Source organism: Herpailurus yagouaroundi, unplaced genomic scaffold (genome assembly GCF_014898765.1).
Source record: "Herpailurus yagouaroundi ecotype Mexico unplaced genomic scaffold, PumYag 161, whole genome shotgun sequence".
Taxonomy (NCBI): domain Eukaryota; kingdom Metazoa; phylum Chordata; class Mammalia; order Carnivora; family Felidae; genus Herpailurus; species Herpailurus yagouaroundi.
Genome location: NW_024412402.1, coordinates 10509585 through 10533404, shown reverse-complemented (window position 1 = coordinate 10533404; position 23820 = coordinate 10509585). Strand labels below are relative to the sequence as shown.

The 23820-nt window shown below is 41.6% G+C and overlaps 2 protein-coding genes across 3 annotated transcripts in view; both read right to left on the bottom strand.

Moving 5' to 3' along the window:
- Window positions 1-7200, bottom strand: ATP5MG (ATP synthase membrane subunit g). The gene is made up of 3 exons (XM_040483190.1): window positions 7065-7200; window positions 1517-1677; window positions 1-207 (listed from the first exon to the last, which is right to left on the bottom strand). Exons 1-3 carry the CDS (start codon window positions 7114-7116, stop codon window positions 109-111), a joined length of 312 nt encoding a protein of 103 aa, XP_040339124.1. The 5' UTR covers window positions 7117-7200; the 3' UTR covers window positions 1-108.
- A 1861-nt stretch (window positions 7201-9061) lies between these two features.
- UBE4A (ubiquitination factor E4A) overlaps window positions 9062-23820 on the bottom strand; it is a 35729-nt gene continuing 20970 nt past the window's right edge. Inside the window, exons 13-20 of one of the 2 annotated variants that reach the window (XM_040483188.1) lie at window positions 22626-22813; window positions 21140-21240; window positions 20911-21024; window positions 19090-19264; window positions 15482-15662; window positions 14895-15042; window positions 13216-13373; window positions 9062-12064 (exon numbers count right to left, since the gene is read on the bottom strand). In XM_040483188.1, coding sequence (XP_040339122.1) covers window positions 11935-12064; window positions 13216-13373; window positions 14895-15042; window positions 15482-15662; window positions 19090-19264; window positions 20911-21024; window positions 21140-21240; window positions 22626-22813 — 1195 coding nt within the window. In that variant the 3' untranslated portion in view covers window positions 9062-11934. Of the gene's footprint in view, window positions 12065-13215; window positions 13374-14231; window positions 14682-14894; window positions 15043-15481; window positions 15663-19089; window positions 19265-20910; window positions 21025-21139; window positions 21241-22625; window positions 22814-23820 lie in introns of those variants that run through there. The other variant, XM_040483189.1, reaches the window with a different exon arrangement.

Below are 23820 nucleotides of genomic sequence, written 5' to 3'. Positions count from 1 at the left end.
TTGATTTTGATACATTATCTTATTTTATTCAAATACCAGTCTGATCACATATTGTCCAAAAACACTCAAATAACAAACCAAATACAGACAGATGTTAAAGATTGGTCTTCAAACATCATAACCAATGATGCCACGCTTGCCTATGATCTCGCCGACATAAAACCACATCCACACCTCAGTGGCCACCAAACCATTCAGCAGAGCTTCCTGAAAAAAGCAGCATAAATTTTAATGTACATTTTTTTCTTACATATTTAAAAGTATTCTCTTCCAGGAGTAAGCAACAGAATATAAGGATGCTATTCATTTAGAGGGCAATTTTAGCCCAAGTCAAGAATTACCGATGTTAACTTGTTCAACTGCTGAGGACACTTGAACTTTCAATTATGTAAGGTAAATAGTCCAGAGCTTATAAATTCTTTCAAAGCGTTCTTTAAAGAGCTGAACTGACTTAACCCTTTCATTATTAGTTTATGAGACACTTTACGAGCCCTAAAACAACCCACATCCTGGAAAGAGCTGACACATTTAGACAGGGCATTCATATGAAAGGATAGGAAGGCAAGTCTCAGAACAGACAATTCTGTCTGGCCAAAGAGAGTTTGTTGAGAGTTGAAGAGCTTGGTCTTCCCCTTTATTCATTTATTATTTGGTTTAACTCTTTCCAAGTATTCAGTGAATATTCAGTTTCCCAGATCAATGTTGTACTGCCCAGAGAGCAAAAAAAGCACATGACTGGTTCCTAAAAGCAATGCTGCACGCAAGCAACCATGGATCTTGAAGCTCTAGTTGAAAAAAGTACTTTCCCACAACACAACTGGGCCTGTTCCTTTAAGTACCTGGATGTGAATTTTCATTTTCCCCTTCAAAAGAGACCAGAAATATTGGAAGTCTCCTGAAAAAATAACGATTTTCCAGGATGTAGATTCTAAAGGCAGCAGTAATTTAGTTATTTAGGTTTTTTTGTATCCTGTGTTTGGCTCAAGCAAGCAAACATAAAATCCAAGCTCCAATTCTTACAGTCTTTAGATTTTATCTTAATGCAATTCAGTAACCCTTCATGTTATGGGATGTGCTTGCTAGGTTTTGGTATTTTTATCTTCCATATGAGTGTTAGCCTCCTGATTGTGATATAGTCCAAGAGATCTTTTGGCTACACTGGGAATATTTCCAGGACTACAGATTGAAAAAAAGTATAGAATCAGCAAAGTAAGCCATCCTATTTCAGTATACTAACCAAAACAGGAGAGGGAAAAAAGGTGCCCCGTAAAAATGCTCACTTCTTTGTTATACGACTAATAGGAAACGAAGACATAAAATAGCTTGAATTATTTCAACCGAGATGACAAAATTAGAAAGGTAAATATCTTTCGCAGCAGTCAAGAAACAGATTATCTCTCATTATTTAGGTTTCGGCCTCACTGGAAAATACATGTATTAACCAAAACAATCAGAATAATCCCAAGGGAAGACATTTTCTGTTATGCACATACGTTTTCATTTAGCCTATAGTTACCTTAACTGTAAGTTGTTTGAAGCTACCAGTTTGAGCGCTCTTGACTATTTTTTTCAAGCTCTGAATAGCTGTAGGGATCTCAGCAGGGGTTGGAGGAACCAGCTCAACCTTGGCATAGTGCCAAAATGTGGCCAATCGAGGCTTCGAGTAAGTCACAGCAGCTGGAAAACAAAACAAAACAAAACAAAACAAAAAACCAGGATGAACTCACTAGAGACCGAAAGAAGCAGATGTGTGGGCTGGACACAAATATTTATTCATGCATCACATTCATTCACTGCTTGTACCAAATGTGCACCCGGTGTGAAAAGTCAAAGCTGCTCCCTGGTAACAAGAGGCTTTTAAAGATGCAGAACACCTGTGTCACAGGGACGCTCACTCAGGCAGGAAGCTAGAAACACATTCAATTATGCCACGACTTCGCTAGTGGCCAGCTAGTACTGTTACTTCATTTATGAACGGCAAACCTAGTTAACTGTAAAGCTACTAGAAGCTGGATCCAAAAGCAAGACAACAGCAGCAACGTGACCATTATTTTCTGGGCAAAGAGTAGAAAATTTGAAGGGAACGGGGCAGAAGAGGAGGGAAGGAGCTACACAGAACAGCATCCTTAAGAATAAGATTAAAACTTGTCACAACGTTGGCCACAAATCCAGATGGAATTATACCAATTAGGGCCCATTTTTGGTATCCTCATCAATATGTGAATTAAATCTTTCTTTAACAAAAGCCCAGCTGCTACTCCTTCAAAACGCCACCAATGACAATAAAACCTACAAGTATTGTTTAGAGTAGCCAAAACTCAAATCTATTACTATGCTGAAATTCCTCAAGGTATTTACGATTTCAGAGAAAAAAAAAATCCATTAATAACCAGGGTAGATGTGAAACTATGGTAGTCATTTCAGCGAGAAAGGCATTTTATAAAAAATGTCACAAGACAAACGTTAACAAAAACAGCACAAATGCATGAACATACATAAAGTGCCCACTATTGACAGATCGATTATCCAAGGTTCTTGGTACTTTTCCTATTATTAGCTTCCTGTATTTGGGTATTTCACTACTCTCAGAATTACTATCTGTATCATCCTTTGTGCTTAGAGCCATGGGTAAATCTTCAAGCAGACGCAAAGCTCTAACAGACAATTCTACAAAGAAGATGAGGCCATCAAAGAGTACAAAGTCTTGTGTGATTGTCTTTTTTTTTTTTTTTTAATTTTTTTTCAACATTTCTTTATTTTTGGGACAGAGAGAGACAGAGTATGAACAGGGGAGGGGCAGAGAGAGAGGGAGACACAGAATCGGAAACAGGCTCCAGGCTCTGAGCCATCAGCCCAGAGCCCGACGCGGGGCTCGAACTCACGGACCGCGAGACCGCGAGATCGTGACCTGGCTGAAGTCGGATGCTTAACCCACTGCGCCATCCAGGCGCCCCTGTGATTGTTTTTAAAACTATCCTCAACACACAGATATTTCATCTTTTAAAAAAATTTTTTATGCTTGAGAGAGAAAGGGTGTGAGTGAGCAAAGGGCAGAGAGAGAGGGAGAGAGAATCTCATGCAGACTCCGCAGTTAGCACGGAGCCCAGAGCCCGGACCATGAGCTCATGAACCGTGCGATCCTGAGCCGAAGTCAGATGCTTAACCGACCGAGCCACCCAGGTGCCCCTCATTCTTTTCTTTTTTTTTTTAAATCAGTACTCTGTACACAAACACTGTACTTTAGTTGGTAAACTTGTTTTTCAGGGAGTACAGATTAAAAAGTTTGAAACTGCTTTACATATATATAAGGAATAAAACATAAATAAATGATGGGCTCAGTCAGGTAAGTGTCTGACTCTTGATTTCAGCTCTCACAGTTCGTTGGATTGAGCCCCACGTTGGGCTCCACACTGACAGTGCGGAGCCTGCTCGGGATTCTCTCTTGCCCTCTATCTCAGTGCCTGGATCTTAGTTTCAAAATACCATTGTCCAACAAAAGAAACTAGGGCTCCTTGGATAAATGGCTGATTCTAAGACTGGGGCAGGGAAAATGTAACATGAGGATCTTGTAGTACAAGTCAATGGGACAGATATGCTAACCTTGAAAGAGTTCTCAATGGCCAAGGCTGCAACAATTTGAACAAAATAAATAACATACTATTGGAGGCACTAAGTATGAAATAAATGTACAGGAGTCCATACAATAAATGGCTGAATAAACGGGGAAGGAGAACAAACCCTTCTCATAAAATTCCACTTAATTATATGTAAATACTCCTTCCTACAGGAGATGGAATCCCTGCTGTTGGCTGCTGCTCCTAGCCCCTGCCATGGGGTAGACTTAGTTACTTGTTCTGGAGAACAGGTTATGGGAAGAGAAAAACAGTAACTTTACAGTGGAGAAATCTAGTAACACTACCTTAACCAAATGATGAAAGTTAACTTCACCAGTGATGGATGTTACATGGGTATCATGTACATCCTGATATGTGATTAGGGCACTTGTGGCATTCTTTCTCAAAACCCATAGCTCCAGACTAATCGTGAGAAAAATACCAGACAAATCCGGACTGGGGAACTTTATAGCATACCTAGATAGATATCTACATAGACACCGTAAAGACTGTCAAGGTCATGAAAAGTAAGAAAAACTATTAAAGTCTCACATGCCAGAGGAAACTACGGAAATAACAATACAACGTGGAACCTGTACTGGCTCCTGGGACAGAAAGTGATTAATGGAAAAACGGATACAATCCAAATAAAGTTTCAAGTTTGGCAAACAGGAAAAAAACATTAGATTCTATGACTTCTCGGGAGAAATCTGATTATAAAATTACTTTTATAAGCTTCTTTGTATCCTTATGGGAATTAACAGACATAGGTGTTTTGTTTATTTGTTTGTTTTTTTAACGTTTATTTATTTTTTTGGGACAGAGAGAGACAGAGCATGAATGGGCGAGGGGCAGAGAGAGAGGGAGACACAGAATCTGAAACAGGCTCCAGGCTCTGAGCTGTCAGCACAGAGCCCAACGCAGGGCTCAAACTCACAGACTGCGAGATCATGACCTGAGTCGAAGTCGGCCGCTTAACTGACTGAGCCACTCAGGCGCCCCTATTTGCAACTATTTTAAAATCAATTTGATACTTTAATTTTTAATGAATATGGCTATTTTCAGTACATTAGAATTACTCTTCTCACAAATGCCGCCCACATTTACATGTTAATTTATCCAACTTCTTCATTTATATTTTTAAAGGTGCAATATAATTTTTAAGTATATTTTTTATTTATTTTTTTTTTTAATTTTTTTTTCAACGTTTATTTATTTTTGGGACAGAGAGAGACAGAGCATGAACGGGGGAGGGGCAGAGAGAGAGGGAGACACAGAATCGGAAACAGGCTCCAGGCTCTGAGCCATCAGCCCAGAGCCTGACGCGGGGCTCGAACTCACGGACCGCGAGATCGTGACCTGGCTGAAGTCGGACGTTCAACCGACTGCGCCACCCAGGCGCCCCTTGTTTGTTTTTTTAAAGTAAACTATGCCAAGCACGTGGCTTGAACTCGTGGCCCTGAGACCAAGAGTCACATGCTCTACTGACTGAACCACCCAGGCGCCCTTACAGACAGTAATATTTTTTAAGATTTTATTTTATTTTTGGGGCGCCTGGGTGGCACAGTCGATTAAGCGTCTGACTTCGGCCAGGTCACGATCTCGCGGTCCGTGAGTTCGAGCCCCGCGTCGGGCTCTGGGCTGATGGCTCAGAGCCTGGAGCCTGTTTCCGATTCTGTGTCTCCCTCTCTCTCTGCCCCTCCCCCGTTCACGCTCTGTCTCGCTCTGTCTCTCTCTGTCCCAAAAATAAATAAACGTTAAAAAAGTTAAAAAAAAAAAAAAGATTTTATTTTATTTTTTAATTTTTTTTAGAGAGCGAGAGCGAGAGTGAGTAGGGGAGAGGGACACAGAGAGAATCTCCAGCAGGCTCCACTCTCATTTTGGAGCCTTGATCTCACGGCCCTGGGATCATGACCTGAGCTGAAACGAAAAGTCAGATGCTCAACAACTGAGCCACCCTGGCGCCCCTTAAGATTTTATTTTTAAGTTATCTCTACACCCAACGTGGGGCTCAAACCCACAACTCCCGAGATCAAAAGTGCATGCTCCACCAACTGAGCCAGCCATGACCCCCAATTTTTATTTAATACTTAACATTCACATTTAACACACTGAAGTATATTACAAAGCAAAATATACTTCCATTATCTAACCTCCAGGTCCCAGCTGAGTTCTCTGAGTACTTTTGGAAGAATAACTGCTATCTTTCAATTACTCACACTAATAGAGGGAAGAGTTTAGTTCATAATAAAAAAAATTCTTGTATTACTTTTATTTTTGGATTTTATTTCTAAAATTCGTTTGCCATCGCACCACCTGAAAGATGTGAAAGCCAAGGTCGGGGGGAAACAATCCACCTGAAACTTAAAAAATTTTGCCTCAAATCACCCACAAAGTCCAAAGGATGAAGCCACAATCCCCTCCTTTTCATTTATGTAAAATTGTATGGAACTTTATCACCAACAGTCATCACAACAGTTACTGAGATGATCTTAGTAACACTGGAAACTCAAGTTCTTTGGGAAAATGTGTCAATTAGTAGACTGCGAGGGGCTGTGTAGGAGGAGAGAACCAAGCATTATGGCAAGGCCTTCAAGAACTCACTGTTTGGCTGCTGATGGGAGGAAAGGAAGAAGTTGCATAAAAAGGTACCAATCACAGTAACAATGGTTCAAAAACATTACCTTTATTTAAAAAGTTTACCTCGCCTTGGAAATAAAATGAATGGCTTGCTACCCAGCAGACAACTGCAATTATTTCCTGACAGAAGACGCTCCTACTCGGGACTGTCACTGTTCAGGATTGTTCTGAAATACAGCGGCCTTCCAGCGAGACTTCAGATTTATCAAACTGGAAAAACTCTCCGAATGTTAAGCTAGATAGTAAAGACTACTGTTTACAGACCTCCCTTTCTATATTTGTTGGAGCGGGGGTACTTGCCCACAAAGTCCAATTCCACCTAACATTTCCATTAAGGAAACATTTCCCAATCTGGCCAGGACAGAAAGCAGTCAACATCCCAAAGCACACGTATCCCTAAAGATTTATGTACACTTCCAGATACTCCATGCGAGAACCAGACAACCTGATGCGGCCGAATTTACGGTGCTTTCCCTCGCTCTGCTGCCAGGGCCATCCCTCCATATTCCCAACTCCTTGAGATCGAAGGGGGCGTAATGGCGGCAGTGCCGGGCGACTGCAGGCTTCCCGAACACCTCTTCCCTCCTACAGCGCCGTGGTTACAACTCAGGGATACTAGGCCGTGCCGAGAACCCAAGCTGCAGGACAGGCGAAAGGAAGGCTAGAGGAGACGCAGACCGGCCCCTGCTTCCCACCCCCCAACCCCCAGCCCCGGCCGCCCCGCCCCGGTTCCTGCCGGCCCCTCGAGGTACCACCGCCCGCGTCTTCCTCTCAGGTCCTCCCGTCCTGGCAGCCCGCAGCCGCGCTCACCGTTCACCAGCGCCGGGGCCTTCTCCGCGAGGTTACGGACAAACTGGGCCATGGTTAGAGGATGGAGAGTCCGTCTCCCCGGACGCCCGCTGAATGTCACCCCCCGGAAGGACCCGCCGCAGGACCCCGTTCCGCTTCCCAGGTCAGGCCTCCTCTTGGCGCGCCGGTCCCAGGTATTCAGGTGTCCTGTTATCTTTCCGGAATCCAGCTGGCCAGATTATTTTCTTCAGTCGCAGAGGACAAAGTGGATATGAAAAGGTGAGGTCAGAGAGCACGTAGAGAGCAGTGGGATTCCGCAGAGAAACAGGCATTTCTTGGGGCAGCCGCTCGCGGAGGCCCGGAAGGCCGGCGAGCGGAGGCCGGGCGCATGCGCCGTGAGCCTCCAGTGCTTCGCGCGGCGCGGATCTGTAGTTTTTTTTGCGTGGGGTGTCGTAGGCGTTTTTTTGAGAGAACGTGGGAAGTTAGAGCTGGAAGGCATCTCTAAGGTGTTCCTAGGCCAGCACCATCGTCTTCTAAAGGCAGACAGGGTCCTAAGCCAAATATGGAAAGTTATGGGCAGAGCAAGCGCCACATCACATCACCTGTCATCTGACCCAGTCCTTTGCCTTTCATTAGCTCTTTTCTAACCCCGATCTCCCCCACATCTTGTATCGAGATCTGGGCTCTCCCGGTTCACTGGTGAGCCACAAGGAACTGCGCAGATGTGAACCAGAAAACATTGACTGAGGGCCTCCAGTATGCCAGGCATTTCGGAATTTAAAGAAAGCCTGTGTGTTAGGCAGTGACCCCATTTAAGTTTGAGATTGATAAATGGCCACATAGCTAGTGAGTGGCGGAGTTGGGATCGCAAGAGGTTTCAGTGTAAACAGGCAAGGGGCATCAGTATCCCATGAGTGGTGGTGATCTGGGAAGACTTCCAGAAAAGATTGAATTGGTGTGTAACAGAAGCTCTCTACTACACGGTTGAGACTTTATAGTTTAATATGACCGGAAGCAAAGATTATAATGTAGGGAAGTGGCATTTGATGAGAAAAACATAATGGTATGTACCCTGGAGAAACCTGAGCAGATCTGATTGATGGAACAGAAGTGGAAAGAAAAATTAGGGGTGATATCAAGGAGCAAAGAGCATCATTTCAGTGCCAAAATCAGCTGCCAAATGTTCCAGAGAAATCAAATTAAGGATGAGAAAGTTAATTTACCAATATGGAAATATTAGAGCAGTTTGAGAAAATTAGGATAGAAACCAGAGTGAGTGAATATGGCTATAAAGGAAGAGGAGTCAGAAAGCTAAATAAGGATGTGGAACATAAATAAGGTAGAGAGAAGATGGAGAATTGATACCTGAAGAGACCAGAAATTGTGGGATTAGCCTTGGAAGCATGGGGCCTTTTCCATGGATGGGATGATGGGAGAGAAATTTGAAAGTGGAAATTCTGAAGTCTTTATCTTCCCAGTAAAGTGAAAAAGCAAGATCTTCAGTGAAGGCTATGTGAGAGGTCGGAGAAACTGGAGAAAAAAGGTTAAAGCTTGAATTTCTGGACACACACAAGGGTTGCTGGGCACTGTTGGCAACCACACATTTGTGTTCACACTGCTCTAAAGACTGTCATTTTCCTACAACAGTGGTCTGGAGCTTGGATACTGGAACAGAGGGGAATGACTGGGTTAATCCAGGTTGAGCTCTTACATGGCAGAGGTATAGAAACAAAGGGCAAGACAGGGAACATGGTAGTGAATGATTAAAATGAAAGACCTGGGGTTTAGGCCTGATAAAGAAAAGTGAAGCCAGAAGTGAACTGATTAGGAAAACACATGCCCCAAGACTCATCTGGGTAACTCCAGGACCAGAAGCCTGGTAAGGCAGGTCAGCCAGGTGACACACATTTGATAGCACCTTGAACAGAAGTGAAGGTCAGAGTCCTCTAAAATTTCAAGGGGATTTCTGAAACTGCCACTAGCTTTTCATACCGTAATGAAGGAAGTGATAACAAAGGTTGTAAGTCAGGTGTTCATTTATTAAATACAAGCTTTGAACAAACACCCCCAGGCAAGTTTGACAAGAAGTAACCTTCCTGGAATGTTTCAAAATACAGTTACGTTGATCAAATTTTATTTCAATCAACCTTTTTGTTGTTTTGTTTTATTTTTTTGTTTATTTGCTTCTAGGTTTTCCTGTGTTGCAGTTAGAGCATGTGCATTATTTCCTCATATGACATCAACAGTGCAGCGTCAGCCTCTCTGGCTTGTAAAGGCACCCAGTAGACTTCTGCTCTGGGCAATGGCTGCTTAGCAACCAGCATCAAATAAAGTAACGAAGCTTTTGTAGACTGTGATACCAAATAGGAACTGGCACCTTCACCTGCACCGGTAAAAAACTTTTAAAGTTTCTTTGTTTTTACATATCCATTAAAAACTATATATATATTAAAAAAAAAACAACCAAATAAACCAAGATTGCTTGATAAAACCTACTTAAATAATTTTCCAAGTTTAGTTATTACCCTCTTGGTAAGCAATACTAGAGCTGATAAAGAGTCTTCATTTTCCTATCATACTCCAGCAAAGCCAGCACTTAAAACTAGGGATATCAGAAAGTCTGCTTGAATAGACTTAGAGCTGCTTCTGAGTTTCAGACAACAAAACATCTCTTCAAGCTTCTGAGCGCGTATATACACCACGGTGTATCAAGATGATAATTTTTTAGTCTCGTTTTTGGGATGTTCTTAAATTAAGGAAAGAAAAAGAAAAAAAGGCACAGAGGACACTTGGTTTCCTAACCACCAGTGGCCTTAAGCTAAACACTTGCTTTTGTGATGAGTTTAAAGATACTCAGCAGCATTAATGGTGCCACAGCCATTCATAAAAAGTTTCAGGAAATAACTTAAAAAAAAAAAAAAAAAAAAAAAAAAAAGGCTTGCCAGAAAAGGCTTGCAATCTGAAGACCACAGAAGTAGAGTACAGACACAGATACAAGAGGCAGCATAGAGGTTGTTAACTAGAAAGCTGCTGGCAACAGCTGCCTTCTGAGGTTTTGTACCCATTTTTCCTCCAATTTTGTCCTAAAACTGGTCTTTTCCGCGCTTAAAAAAAAAAAACAAAACAAAACATCCTATTACATTGGGTTTGGAAAATAAATGCAAGTAGATAGAAGCTTATTTTTTTATACACAGTTCATTCGCAGAGCAGGAGGCTAATAAATATGAAATGAAGCTCATCTTAAGAAAATAAACAAATCCTGTCAACCCAAGCCTGAAAGGCCCAGGTTGCAGACTAAATTAGTATCTTACATTCTGGCATTTCCAAGAGTCCTAGACTCCTTTTTTTTTTCATTATAAGCAACAGCAACAGGCAACTTTACCTAGTGTGGGATTCCCGCTGATACGAGGTTTTCCAAGTGACACCATCAAAAGCACATCAAGGACTGCTTAGAGCAACTTGTGCTGGAATACCGTACAACTACCATCTTCTCTGAAAGAGGCCACGGTTAAAAATGAAGCAGTGACCCCTGTTTCTAGATCATATCACTCTGTCACTTATGATATATTCAGGCTTACGGGGATAGTGCTGTAGTCCATGGGGGAATGTGCCTCACTTAGCATGGTAAGCTGCACCTTTGAGTAGGGAGCGCGAGCTCAACTTGGACAAGTGGGGCCCATCTGCCTGCTAACTACACAGGGCTAAGTGGATATTTAAATTGGCTGTGGACAAGGTTGTGCTCAAATTCCTACTTTGCTAATTGATGATCTAAGGCTGAGTTAGAAGCAGATCTTGGAAATTGGGTCACAGGCCCAAACAAACGTTAACTATATACATGTTATAGTCTCAGAATTTTGTCTAGAATAAGTGTGTCAGTAAACATGGCCACACACTGCATACATCTTACCATGGAAGAGACAATATAGAGTGGTACTCAGTTTACACTAGACCAATATAAAAATGTACATGGTGTATATATATACTGAGATATGCTGTTGATGAGTGTCTTAAAATGACATTTTTCATGGTTACCATATTTGTTCCCTAACTTTTCTACTCAAGCCTAGTCCTTATAGCAAGTTTTCTTCCTTTTTTCTTTCACCTCAGAATTTTCTGAAGAAAGTGTCAACAATTCACGTCTGTCCTACCAATCCTCCTAAAAACATTATGGGGTATATATAAGTTTTTGGGTAGTGATAACCCCAGGGGCGATTTCATGGGATCTTTTGAGTTACAAGAGAACACAAAATTAAGAACTACCAACAGAAATTGCATCAGATTCCTTTTTGAAAATCTCATCTATTATATTCAAAAGTCTACTCAAACATCAAGGTATCTGCTTTTATGTGAAAGGTTATTCTGTAACATGGCGGAGCCGTAACAAGTAAAGGGCTGACATCCGGGTCATGAAGACGAGTAAATAGCTTGACGACATAGGACTTTCTGGTGGTGTCAGCTGTCACTGAAATATGTGACCCCATATACTTAAAAGCCGTGTTCACCAAAGGTGTTTGAGCAGTTCTTGGAAGAACAACAGTAAGATGGCAGGAAGTTTTAGTAGCTAAAGTTAATATAACTTAAGTAGGAAAAGGAAGAAAAAAGAATAGGAAGAGAGAAAAAGGGTACAATTAGCAATCGTTTCTAAACTTGGTGCTGCTATAATAGACATAATTTCCTGCAAGCCAGGAGAGCACTGTAAAGTTCTTAGGAATAAATCTAAAGTATCATAATTTGAGCAAGAGCAGTTCTCTAATCTAGTAAAAAAAAAAAAAAAAAAAAAAAAAAAAGAAAGAAAAAGAAAAGGAACAGAACCAAAAAAAGAGAGAAACCACAAACAATTGTTTATCTACACTCTGGGATTGGGTTTTTGGTTCGTTTAGTTCACAGTAATTTATTCAAGTTGCTCCTTTTGTTGTTGTTTCCTCTCTGCGAGCCACCGTTGTATTTTTTCTTTTAGTTCTGTGTTTGGCCGGATCTGGTCCATGGTGAGGGGACTACGGTTAAAGGGATCGGTTTGGTCACTGGGACAAAGAGAGAAAGGGAAAGGGGTTATTTCCGCAAGTTCTGACACCCGGAGCCCAAGCTAGACCAGCTGGTGCATCTCCCTGTGGGACTGAAGCTAGACCGCACTGTGACAGAGTCGAGTGCCGACTTGAGGCCAGAAAGAATGAGATGAGAAAGAGTGGTTTTTGGGTGTTCTGCAGACTCTTTAGCTACGTGGTCTCTCTGCTTCTTAACAAACTTTATTTCGACATTGCTGTTCAGGACGATCCTTGATTGGATTTCCCTGAGGCAGAGAGCCTGTGCACTCATGTCAGCGTAAAGAGCTGTTTGTAGTTTTAGTGACAGACTCTCGAGACAGTCTAAGATCTTAAGGGATAAAGCCCTGTAGACTGATACCTGAGTTAGTTGGCTGACTGCTACACAAGTCAATGCAGATTATGGTTTCCTGACAGGTAAGAGGTTCTAGTATACTTTAAGGGCTGCTAAGTTTTCTGTCTGTATCCTGAGGCCACAATAAAATATAAGTTTTCACTGATGCTTTGGAAAAGACATACCATCTGGTACAGCCTTATGCATATAGTAAATGCTTAATACCAAATACCATGAAGTCGAAAATCCCTTTTTGCGATGTTTAAGCAACAGTATTTCCTTAAGTTTGGGTCAACTTCTAGAACTTAATTTCTAAGTAGGAAGAGTCTCTCAGTACCCATTTCTATCTAATGTAGCACGTATGGCCTGCAGGCTTGGTGAACCTCGTGGCCACCATGGCTGAGTACCGTAGCAGCAGCAGCAGATGGGTTAACCCATGTGATGGCTACAGTGTAAAAACCAAGTTAAACAAAACAAACTGGTCGTTTATATTTTTACAACTGAAATAAAATTAAAACAAGTTTCAGTCAACTTCTACTTCAGGTTGACCTAATTCGTAACATACACTGCCAGAGAGGACTTCCTTAAGGAAATTTCTCAACGGAGTGTCTTGTTGTGGAGGTTTAAATCCTCACCAATCAAGCGATACACCTCTACCGAAATGCCTCCCCAGCTCACTAATAAATCAAGAACGTGGGACACCTACTGGGCGCACAGCTCTCTATTAGGAAACTGCGAAAAGAGGAGAGCAAACAAACGTGCATCTGCTGCCTGGGGCTGCTCTTTGGGGCTGGCATACCTGAGCAGATGTCTGGCAATGGTGGATCTATCCACAGTGACTCTGGAGGATGGCAGCACCACAGGGTCGGACATGAGCGTGCTCATGATGGGATCCAGGAACTCATCGCAGGCGTCTGCGTACGTCTCCTCTTCCTGTTGCTGGAGGTCTGCTAGAGACTAAGCACAAAACCTGGTAGTTAAGGTGACTTCACAGAGTCGCTGAATTCAAAATGCTCACTGACTATACCTTAATCTTCAAGGGTTATTTTTGGGTGTTCTTTACGAGACAATGACAATCCTCAGCCTTCTTTTCTACACAAGCCAAGACAGGAATTATAAAAGCGAATTTAACATTCAACCCTAACTCTGAAACTTCAGTTTGCCTCAGCTGCTGGCGGTCATGACTAGAGATGGGTTTAAGTGTTAACAGAAAAAGAAACACATCACATGGGAGATCCTTCTGGCAACAGCCCTACTGTAAATGTCATAATTGAAAAGGGGATGATGGGAGGAATTATTTACACAGTGCTCCATCACTCATGCAGTCTATGTATGAAAGGCAGCTTCTGGTTTTAGTTACAAACAGGTATAGGAGGAGTTTAAAGTAGCTTCAACATTTTGATCTCTTCATGACTCTAGTTCCTCAAGAAGCCACCTGGGTAAGCTCTAGGCAAGAAGGAACCCAACTCAAAAAGTAGCTCAAGGAAGGGAACACTGATGTCAGTAAGGAAGATTTGCTTTTTTTTTTTTTTAACAGTTTATTTATTAAAAAAATTTTTTTAATGTTTATTTATTTTTGAGAGAGAGACAGAGACAGAGAGAGACAGAGAGAGTGTGTGAGCGGTGGAGGGGGCAGAGAAAGAGGAGACACGGAATCTGAGGCAGGCTCTAGGCTCCGAGCTGTCAGCACAGAGCCCGATGTGGGCTCAAACTCATGAACCGTGAGATCATAACCTGAGTTGAAATCAAGAGTCGGAGGGTTAACTGACTGAGCCACCCAGACACCACTCTTTTTTTTTTTTTTAATAAGGAAGGTTTTCTATTAGAGTCGGTGCCATGATTTTCCCTTCTTTGTAATGCTAATGAAGGTCGATCAAACTTCAACCAGAGGGATTAGCTGAATATAAGACAGTATTTTTATCTATCAAATGTATGACTATTCCCATATAAGCCAACTACTAAGTACAAATATAATGAACAGAGAAAATCCATAAAAATCAAACGACTAAAAACAACTGATCTTGAATTCTATTCGAAAAAGTTCTGGGTTAATGACATAGATTTTCAAACCTATTGGTAACACTGTGCAGAAAAGTTTTCATAAAAACAGCCTATAAAAATCTGTACATTCTTCTCTTCCAGTAGAAGTTTCTTAAATCGATTTTCTGTTCTTCCCTCTCGTGTTGACAAGAGAATTAATATGGTAGTGATGATACGATATGGTGATGTGTGGAAGTGCTGAATCACTATATTGTACACCTGAAACTAATACAACATTGTATGTTAACTAACTGGATTTAAAATACAAACTTAAAATAAAAACAAGGTAGTTCTACTTATTCACTGCCTGGCAAGAATCATGTTTGTCTTCTCAAGACAATATCCTTTTTACCCTTTGAAATAGGGTAACCAGAAGAACAGCTGAGTCAACAAAGCGATTTCTATTGAATACATTAATAAACAAATTCTCCTCCTCACCTTGATTCTCTCTGCTAAGTTGCTGAAAGCCACAATCATATTCCCGGGCTTATTTATTTTCTTCAGGACTCGGACTGTCTGTGCAAAGAGAGTTGGGGAATAGGAACGTCCATCCTTGGGCACGGTGGCACAGAAGTTCTCCTCATCCCTGGAAGGTCAGCAACAGAAAAAAACTGAACATCAGAGGGTAGGTCAATGAAGGAGATAACATCTGGGTCGAGGAACAAGGCTCCCCACCACTTACACGCCACGAATGTTCTTTTGATTATAGAAAGATTTCTTCTAGTTTTTAGCAAGGAAGTCTATCAAGTATCCTGCAACCTTAAAAGAATACTGCTTTTCCAAACATTGGTTAAAACTAGTAAAGTTTATCTTTGCACAGATAAAGGCAGAATGTTGAAAAATCTGAACAATGTCCCATAGGTCATACAACACTTCATTATTAAAACTACATAAAATTCCTTCATCTAACCAACTAGAAATGAACCATTTTTCTATTCGCACATAATCACCAGTCATTCCATTATCAAAATCCCAAATTAAAACATTAGCATTCCCTCTGGCTTGCCCAGTTAAATCTCAGGTACCCAAGATTTAAGTAGATAGTGCAGATATCTGATACGAGCTGCTGGGGTTTGAAGTCAAATTCACTGAAGTCCTTGACTTTTAAGGCCCCCATCTTGGGGCCAACCAGGTGCTGCAGGAAGTAGTTCAACATGGAGATGATGCGCTCAGCCAGGAAAGGATGCACAAAGAGTGATTTGATCTCTAGAAAAAAAGGCAAAGTCTATGAAAACTCAACCTATAAACCATCTTTTATTATGTCTTAGAGTTTCATTTGGAGACCTCTGGGAAATAGTTTTTAAATTATACAAGTAATACATTTTCATTGCAGTTGTGTTAGAGAACTGTGGTGAGCAAAAACAAAATATAAACCTAGCACCCAGAAATAAACACTGTCAACATTTTGCTAATACTTCCTTTTAGCTTTTGTCCATATTTACAAACACATTTTTAAAACAAAATGATTATCATGGTGTACATATTCTGTAACTTACTTTTTCAGTTAACTATATCATAACTATCTTACCATTTTAGTAAATGTATGTTCCTGTGTTGTCCAACATGGTAGCCACTGGCCCCATGAGGCTATTTAATTTAAAATTCAGTCTCTCAGTCACACTAACCACACTGCAAGTGTTCAACAGCCACACATGGCTAGTATCTACAGTATTAGTCCAGATTTACAGAGCATTTCCATCAGACAGACTTCTGCCGAATAGCAATGATTTGCACTTCTTTAAAAAAAGTATTTATTTTTTGAGAGACGGAGAGTGAGAGAGCAAGCACGTGCACAAGCCAGGGACGGTCAGAGAGAGAGGGAGGGAGAGAGATCGCAAGCAGGCTCCGCGCCGTCAGCACAGACAGAGCCCGACGCGGGGCTTGAACTCATGAACTGTGAGATCACGACCTGAGCCAAAACCAAAAGTCAGATGCTCCACCAACTAAGCCACCCGGAGCCCCTGCACTCTTTTTAATGACCACATAGTTTTGCAGTGTGCGATTTCACCTTAAGTTATTCATCTTTATTGCTAGCCATTCTACTATAAGCATTTCACTTATTTGTATTTATTGAAAAAAAGATTTTATTCTTAAGTCATCTCCACACCCAGCATGGGGCTCCACCTCACAGCCCTGACACCAAGTTGCAGCGCTCCGTCGACTGAACCAGCCGGGCGCCCCAGCATTTCACTTATTGATGAATTTCACTGTGTACATATTTTGTAGACTTACTACTTCCTTACAATGAATTTTTAAGGAATTGCTAGGGCAAAAGACATAAACTCCACAGAAATGTAAAACAAAACATTAACACTTGTCAGGTTTTAAGAAGCCAAACAGCACGATATGGCTTGCTTAGTACTACTGGTTCTGGATCTTATAATTTTAGTCACTGTCAATATTGACACCACTACCGATGAGAGTTTAACTCTTATTTCCTGTCTCTCTTTCATAAATACAAATCCTCCCAGTATATAGTCATTAAGATTATATAAATATCATTCACAGTAGAGTGACATAGTGTCCTAATGATTACGTATATAAAGTAATACATATACAGTTTTTAATAGAACTATTAACAAATTGGCTTGCTTATTTTTAGAGTACCAATCACTCAATCTTCCTAAACTCTCCCCAAGAAATGTAAAGCTCTCGATAGGATCATTTCTAGCCCTTCTTTTTCGAACTGCTCCTTCTGGAAGCTCCCATCTGGACTCCTGGCTCTATAGGCCTGCTGTGTGGTGGTCACACAAGCTCCTTTTACCACATCCTGGGCACTTCTCTTGTGTCTCTCTTAGGGGATTCCACCTTCCTCCTTCTGGGTTTACTCTCTCACTTTAATGGAGAAGATCTTTTTTGTAGCTTCTCAAGAAAGAGTATTCTGGAAGTAAATCTGACACCTTCATGTCTAAAAATGTCCTCAGGTTCACCCTCAAACAGAAGTGATAATTTGGCTGGCTACAGTTCTAGGCTGCAAAACTATTTTCCATGAGGAGTGTGTGCCAGCTTCCATTGTCACTGCTATGAAAATCAAAGACATTTCATACTTAAACCATTGACATGACCGGACTTTTCTCTGGGACCCTTTAGGATCTTCTCTTTACCTTGATTTCCTGTCACAATAACACCTTAGTGTGAAAATTTAAAAATTCCTTGTGTTGGGCACATGATGGCTCTTTCAGTGTAGAAGCTTTTAGTCTTTGAGAAATTTTGGCATTATTCTTTGATAATTTCCTCCACTCCATTTTTCTCTTTTAAGACTTTCTACATTGATCCTTTATTTTCTTATCCTTTCCATTCTAAGTCTTTCTGTTCTGCTTTCATGCAACAGCCCCTTAAGTCGATCTTTTAACCATTCTGACAGGTAATAATTACTTGTCATATTTTTAATGTCCAAGAGCTCTTTCTTGTTCTTTATTTATTTTTTAAAAATTTTTTTTCAATGTTTATTTATTTTTGGGACAGAGAGAGACAGAGCATGAACGGGCGAGGGGCAAAGAGAGAGGGAGACACAGAATCGGAAACAGGCTCCAGGCTCTGAGCCATCAGCCCAGAGCCCGACGCGGGGCTCGAACTCAGGGACCGCGAGATCGTGACCTGGCTGAAGTCGGACGCTTAACCGACTGCGCCACCCAGGCGCCCCAAACGTTTATTTATTTTTGAGAGACAGAGAGAGACAGAGCATGAGTGGGGGAGGGGCTGAGAGAGAGGAGACACAGAATCTGAAGCAGGCTCCAGGCTCTGAGTTGTCAGCACAGAGCCTGACACGGGGCTTGAACTCACAGACCGTGAGATCACGGCCTGAGCCGAAGTCGGATGCTCAACCAACTGAGCCACCCAGGCGCCCCTAAAGATTTTTTTTTTAAGTTTTCATCAAATATCTATGTTTCATGTTGGAGGATTTCTTCAAATGTCTGGTGATCCTTGGTTATCATTTTACATGTAATCAATATAAAATTATTAATGAAATATTTTACATTAAAAATACTAAGTCTTGAGGTGTTTTATGTATCTCAATTCAGACTAGCCACATTTATTTATTAAAAAACAATTTTTATTCATTTGGCAAGGGGGGGTAGAATCCCAGGCAGTCTCCACGTTGTCAGGGCAGAGCCTGCTGTGGGGCTCGAATTCATGAAACTGTGAGATCACGACTTGCAACGAAATCAAGAGTTGGATGCTCAACTGCCTGAGCCACCCAGGCGCCCCCAGACTAGCCCAATTAAAAATGTCCGATAGCTACATGTGGCAAGTGGCTACTGAATTGGGACACTAGCTCTAGAGGGAGTGGAGACAAATGTGGACCTACGACATTTAACCAGAGTTCAAGAATATTCTTCAGGTTAACACACACGCGTGCACACACACACACACTCACACCCCCCCCACATATATTTATATGGCTACCTTGTCCTCAAGAAAAATCATACCAACTTATGCTTTCTGGTAGCGGTGTGAGGGTGAACATTTCCCATGTCAACAATGGGCATCTTGAAGCTTCTCTAGTGATTCATTTCCTGATGGAGCACACATCACCAGAGTCTGAACTCTTGGTTTCATCTGGGCTGATCCCTCACATGAAGCAGGTCTTGACCACTGGACTTTTTGGGAAGACAGTGCTTTGGGTCCTTACCTGATGTCAGAAAGGCAAGGGTACCAATTGTTTCATTGGACATGATGTTATGGAAACGTGCCAGCTGTCCAAACATCTGCAGGCCAGCCTCCTTCTCTCGGCGGGCTTCTGGAGTCAGACTATCCCATTCGCCTCGGTCTTTCTCAATCTGTTGAATCTTTATCTTGCTCAGATACTACAGAAATCAGAGGTGAAACGTATCAGAGACGAAAGTGCATTTGAAGGGAAGATGGTATTTAAGTGGTTCTGCTTAAAATCTAGTTTACTAAGTTGGGAAAACCAGGCACTATGCGAGAAACACGAGCCTTTATTTCTCAGCATAGGGCTGGAGCTCTATATAGACGGAGCTTGGGTCGACTTACGGGTAGTTCTAGTCTGCACAGTATGGCCTGTGAAGTAGAAAGGGGGGTAAATAGTGTAATGTAGGAAACCTAGGCAAAAATAAACAGGCTGAAGTGAAAAAAAGAATGAATCCTTCCTGAAAAATGGAAAACAAAACAAAACAAAAAACCAGACTCCAAAACTGCTTATCAAAAAACAAAGCTCTATCAAATATGCAAGCTGTCTGGAAGGAGAAGCATAAATATTAAACACTGTCTACTTCTCATTCTTACAGTCCTATGACAATGCCATCTGGTGTCATTCTCTGTGTCACATGGCTCTCGCTTAGAAGGGGCTGTTTCTTACAGGACTTGTTCTTGTTTTCTAAGAAAACCTATCTAAAATCTCAAAGTATGGGCTTATGAAAAAAGCAGGCGCTTTTCTCACAAATTAAAGACAGGTTACTGGGGTGCTGCTAATCACTCTGAGGACCTTGTGTCTGTCCAACAGACTACCTTCACTGTTCACCAGCTTCCTCTCCCTTTGGGTCACTGCCTTATCTATCTGACACCTGTCACAGAGAAGGGAGAGTTTTAACAGGAGCAATAAGCAGCTCCGTAAGGGATGGGTAAGGATATGATGCACTGAAGTTGCTGATAGGCACCCTGGTGTATACTTTGGGAAACTTATGTTTCAAATATAAAGATCTGGGAGGCCATGGACAGAGGGAGTATTGGTGACTTGGTAGTGTTTATGTGAAAAAATAACCTAAACCAGAGATTTTTTTGCCCCCCCCAATGGTGGTGCAAAAATCAGGATCTTTTAGGAAAGGGGTAAGAATCATTGCCTTGTGTGAGTCACTGTTACTGATGAGATGGGATGGAAGGTGGCTGAAAGTCACTGACCAAACGAAGGTCCTCTTGATTTCTTTTTGTGGTGCTGGCCTGATGAATCCTGCCAGTGTACGTTAGTTTGGCCTCATCACACTTTCTTCTACCTTGTTTTCGTTTTTAAAGTTTATTTACTTATTTTGAGAAAGAGCGCACATGTATGCATGAGTGGGGGAGGGGCAGAGAGAGGGAGAGTGAGAATCCCAAGCAGGCTCCTTCCTCACTGTCAGTGCAGAGCCTGACTTGGAGGTCGATCCCAAGAATCATGGGATCATGGCCTGAGCCAAAATCAAGAGTTGGACGCTTAACCAACTGAGCTACCCAAGCGCCCCAACACACTTTCTTTTCCACTCTGCCAAAATATCATCCTAGCTTACGAGCCTTCAATGGCCCGTGACCTTGATCTCTAATGGAACAACACCTATCAAGCTCTGCAATGGCAAGGTGGGTGGTACACTACTACTCAGAAATTTTTGGTGTCCAAACTGCTACTAGGGGCATAAGGATTGCTCTATTATAATTTGATGGTAAAAAGTATGTATTGATCATTATTTGATGAATTAGGGGCAGTTCAATATGTTTTAAAAATTATTTCTTTATCTATTCTCACCTGTATGGCTTCATCCAGAAGAAAGATGGCATCGTTCATTAGCAGGTTGAGAAAGCGGAGGAAAAGTGGAGGATTCATGGCTTCTAAATTCTTTGAGGCATAGTCAGCCAGATCCTGTAAGTCCCAGCCCAAGACAAAAGCATTTTAGGACTGAACCAAAACTCAATGGGACTTATCTGAAGTAAAACTCTGGGTCAATCAGCTTTGGCTTCAGTGAAAGCTCTCTCACCTTAATGCTCTCTCGATAGGTATCCGTTCCCCACATATACCTTAGGATGGGATACATGGGACGTCGGTAATTAAACTTCTGTTCAAACTGATGGGGGTCTCCTGGAAAAGGGCAAGAGCAAAAAGCCAGCAAAGGGAGTGCTATCAGAGAAAGAGTAAGAGCTTATGTCCACGGGGAGCTACTTTATTTCATTCTGAATGTGTCAACACTACTGGCAAAATCTGCCCTGGGGAGTTTATAAAGGCCCAGAGTTACAGCCAAGTGTTTACTTATTTCCTTACTGACAGAACAAGAGGGAGACAGATGTAAAGGGTACCTTATGCTGAAAAGGACACGGTCTAAGTTGTAGAATAAAAGCCAGGGGAAACAAAGGCCTCAATATCCAAACGTAGGGTACTTTCAGACTTTGAACGAGGCCTCTGAACTGCCCACTGTGGCAGTGGCAGTGACAACTGTTGCAAAATGGGAAACTAAGTAACGCCCACATTCTTCACGGCTAACATCCAAGCTGTGAGAACCAACTGGCAAATCAGGTCAGGGGCTAAAAACCTGATGCTTACACTGTTTTGACCTATCAGAGGAACCACTTGATCTCTGTAGCTTGGGTCATATAATAAAAGAAGAACGTGGGATTTGTAGTCAGAACATCTAGGCTCCACTTAATACAAGTCTTTTAACATTTTCAACTTGCAAATACAGAAATAAAACAGGAATTGTAATACATTCTCTACCAGTGCAAGTGAAGGGCTGAAATGGTTATATGAGTTAAATGCAGTACCTTATTGTGTGACAGTGTATGTATTATGAAGGTTTACATGCACTATGTCAGTCATCACTTCAACCCGTTTTATGGATGAGGAAACTAAGGCTCAGAGGTGAGCAAGTGACAAAACCAAAATCCAAATAGGAAAGGCAGTCAGTACAAAATGTCTCTTTAAATGTTAGTCATATTTATTACTGAATGGTAGGACATCTCTTTTAAAGGGGGTCTTAAATAACCGCTTAACATATACTGTTTACTGAGATGGGGTAGTTTACTCTTGATCTCAGGGTCATGAGTTTGAGGCCGATGTTGGAGATAGAGTTTACTGAAAAACAAGGGAAAAAAAAAAAAAAAAAGAACCATCCCACTATTCTGCAATTATGAGGCACAAAAAAATAAAGACCTAGGTTGTGATCAGACAGCCTGCTTTGTTTGAGCATGATTAAATCAAGCATATAATAAAATTGGTAAGAGCATATGTTTTGATGTGAGACAGAATCAAACGGATTCTACCACGTGGTTGTAAGAGACAGACAATTCATCTTCTCGAGCACTCACATCCTTATATGTACAATGAAGACAGTACAGGAAAACTTGCCAGATGGTGACAAATTAATGAGACAATGTAAAAAAAAAAAAAAAAAAAAAAGCACTCAGCATCAAGACCGGCACATAGCAGATATTCAATAAATGATGGTGCTTCTCAGTTCTAGGCTGTGTTACCTGTAAACTCAATGTCCACAAAGACCTTGATTAGAGCTTCTGCAAGGTGGGATGCATAGGGAAAGTTGCAGAACACACGTTTCCGGTGGAACACACTGGATACCAAGGGGTTTGGGGTCTGATCCAGGTGAGGCATCACTGCTTCCAATACCTCAGCCAGTTTGGCCCTCAGGTGGGGATTCTTCATCCTGCAAAAAGGGGGGAAAGCAAGATGAGCAGGTAGAGAACTTACCTCTCAAATTCATGACTATTTCCTCCACATGAGGAGCCAAACACCCTCTATCACTGTTACAGAGAAAAACAAGACTCTGAAGTTTCAAGTCTTGGCAATTTCTGGGGGGGATAATGCAGGGTACATCATTCAACTTTTGAGATAACAACTTACCAAGTATGAGGATGAGTACTTAAGTTCCTATTTAATGTGTACTTGTCTATAATAATCCATTGTTTACTGCCTACTATTCTCTGACAGTTTCACTGAAGATAAACTTGCCTTCCTAAGCTTTCTGAGAAAAAGGTCCGGGATGCAGTTATTCTAGGTTACTGTTATATAACGCACCCCACATGTACCTAATAAACACCTGTTGACTCAGGATTTTTCATTAGGTCTGCTCAGCTCAGCAAAGGACTGGCTTCTACCTACTTCTCACTGATGTGGCTCAGGGGACTATGCATCATTTTCTTTGTGTAGAAATCTTCACTTATGTACACAGCTTCCTTTGGCCTAGATACCAAAACAAAACAAAACAAAACAAAACAAAACAAAAAACAAAAAACCCACAGAAGCAACTCTACAGGTCAGTGAGCATCTTTTTTTGAGAAAGAGGACCAGAAGCTATGAATGAAAAGATGAGATCAGAAAGCATCTACGTATGTTTACTACCCATGCAACTCAGAATTTCAAGGGTAAACTTTGTTAGCATACAATTATTAGCTCATTAGAAGCTGCCTGCCACTGGTAAGGTTTCTGGCATTAAGGGAACTATTTTAACCAGGGACTAGCAGTGGAACTCCCATCAGGTATCTTACATGCAGGTTCAAATTCTCTGTGGGCGAAGTCCTTTGCTTATTGTGCCTCTCAAGGGTGGGATTTGTGGGCTACCCATAAGGATGGCCACGTGATTCATTAATGCTAACACAACCTCTGAAGGCAACCCCTTATGATTCAGGCGTGTGCGTTGCTTGGTTGTGCACC

Excerpts from the sequence above, each read along its gene's own strand:
- ATP5MG (XM_040483190.1), bottom strand. The coding sequence starts at position 7,116 with ATGGCCCAGTTTGTCCGTAACCTCGCGGAGAAGGCCCCGGCGCTGGTG. Across the intron at positions 1,678-7,064 it reads GGCCCCGGCGCTGGTGAACG|CTGCTGTGACTTACTCGAAG; the intron begins GTGAGCGCGGCT and ends TTTGTTTTCCAG. Across the intron at positions 208-1,516 it reads TCAAACAACTTACAGTTAAG|GAAGCTCTGCTGAATGGTTT; the intron begins GTAACTATAGGC and ends TGCTTTTTTCAG.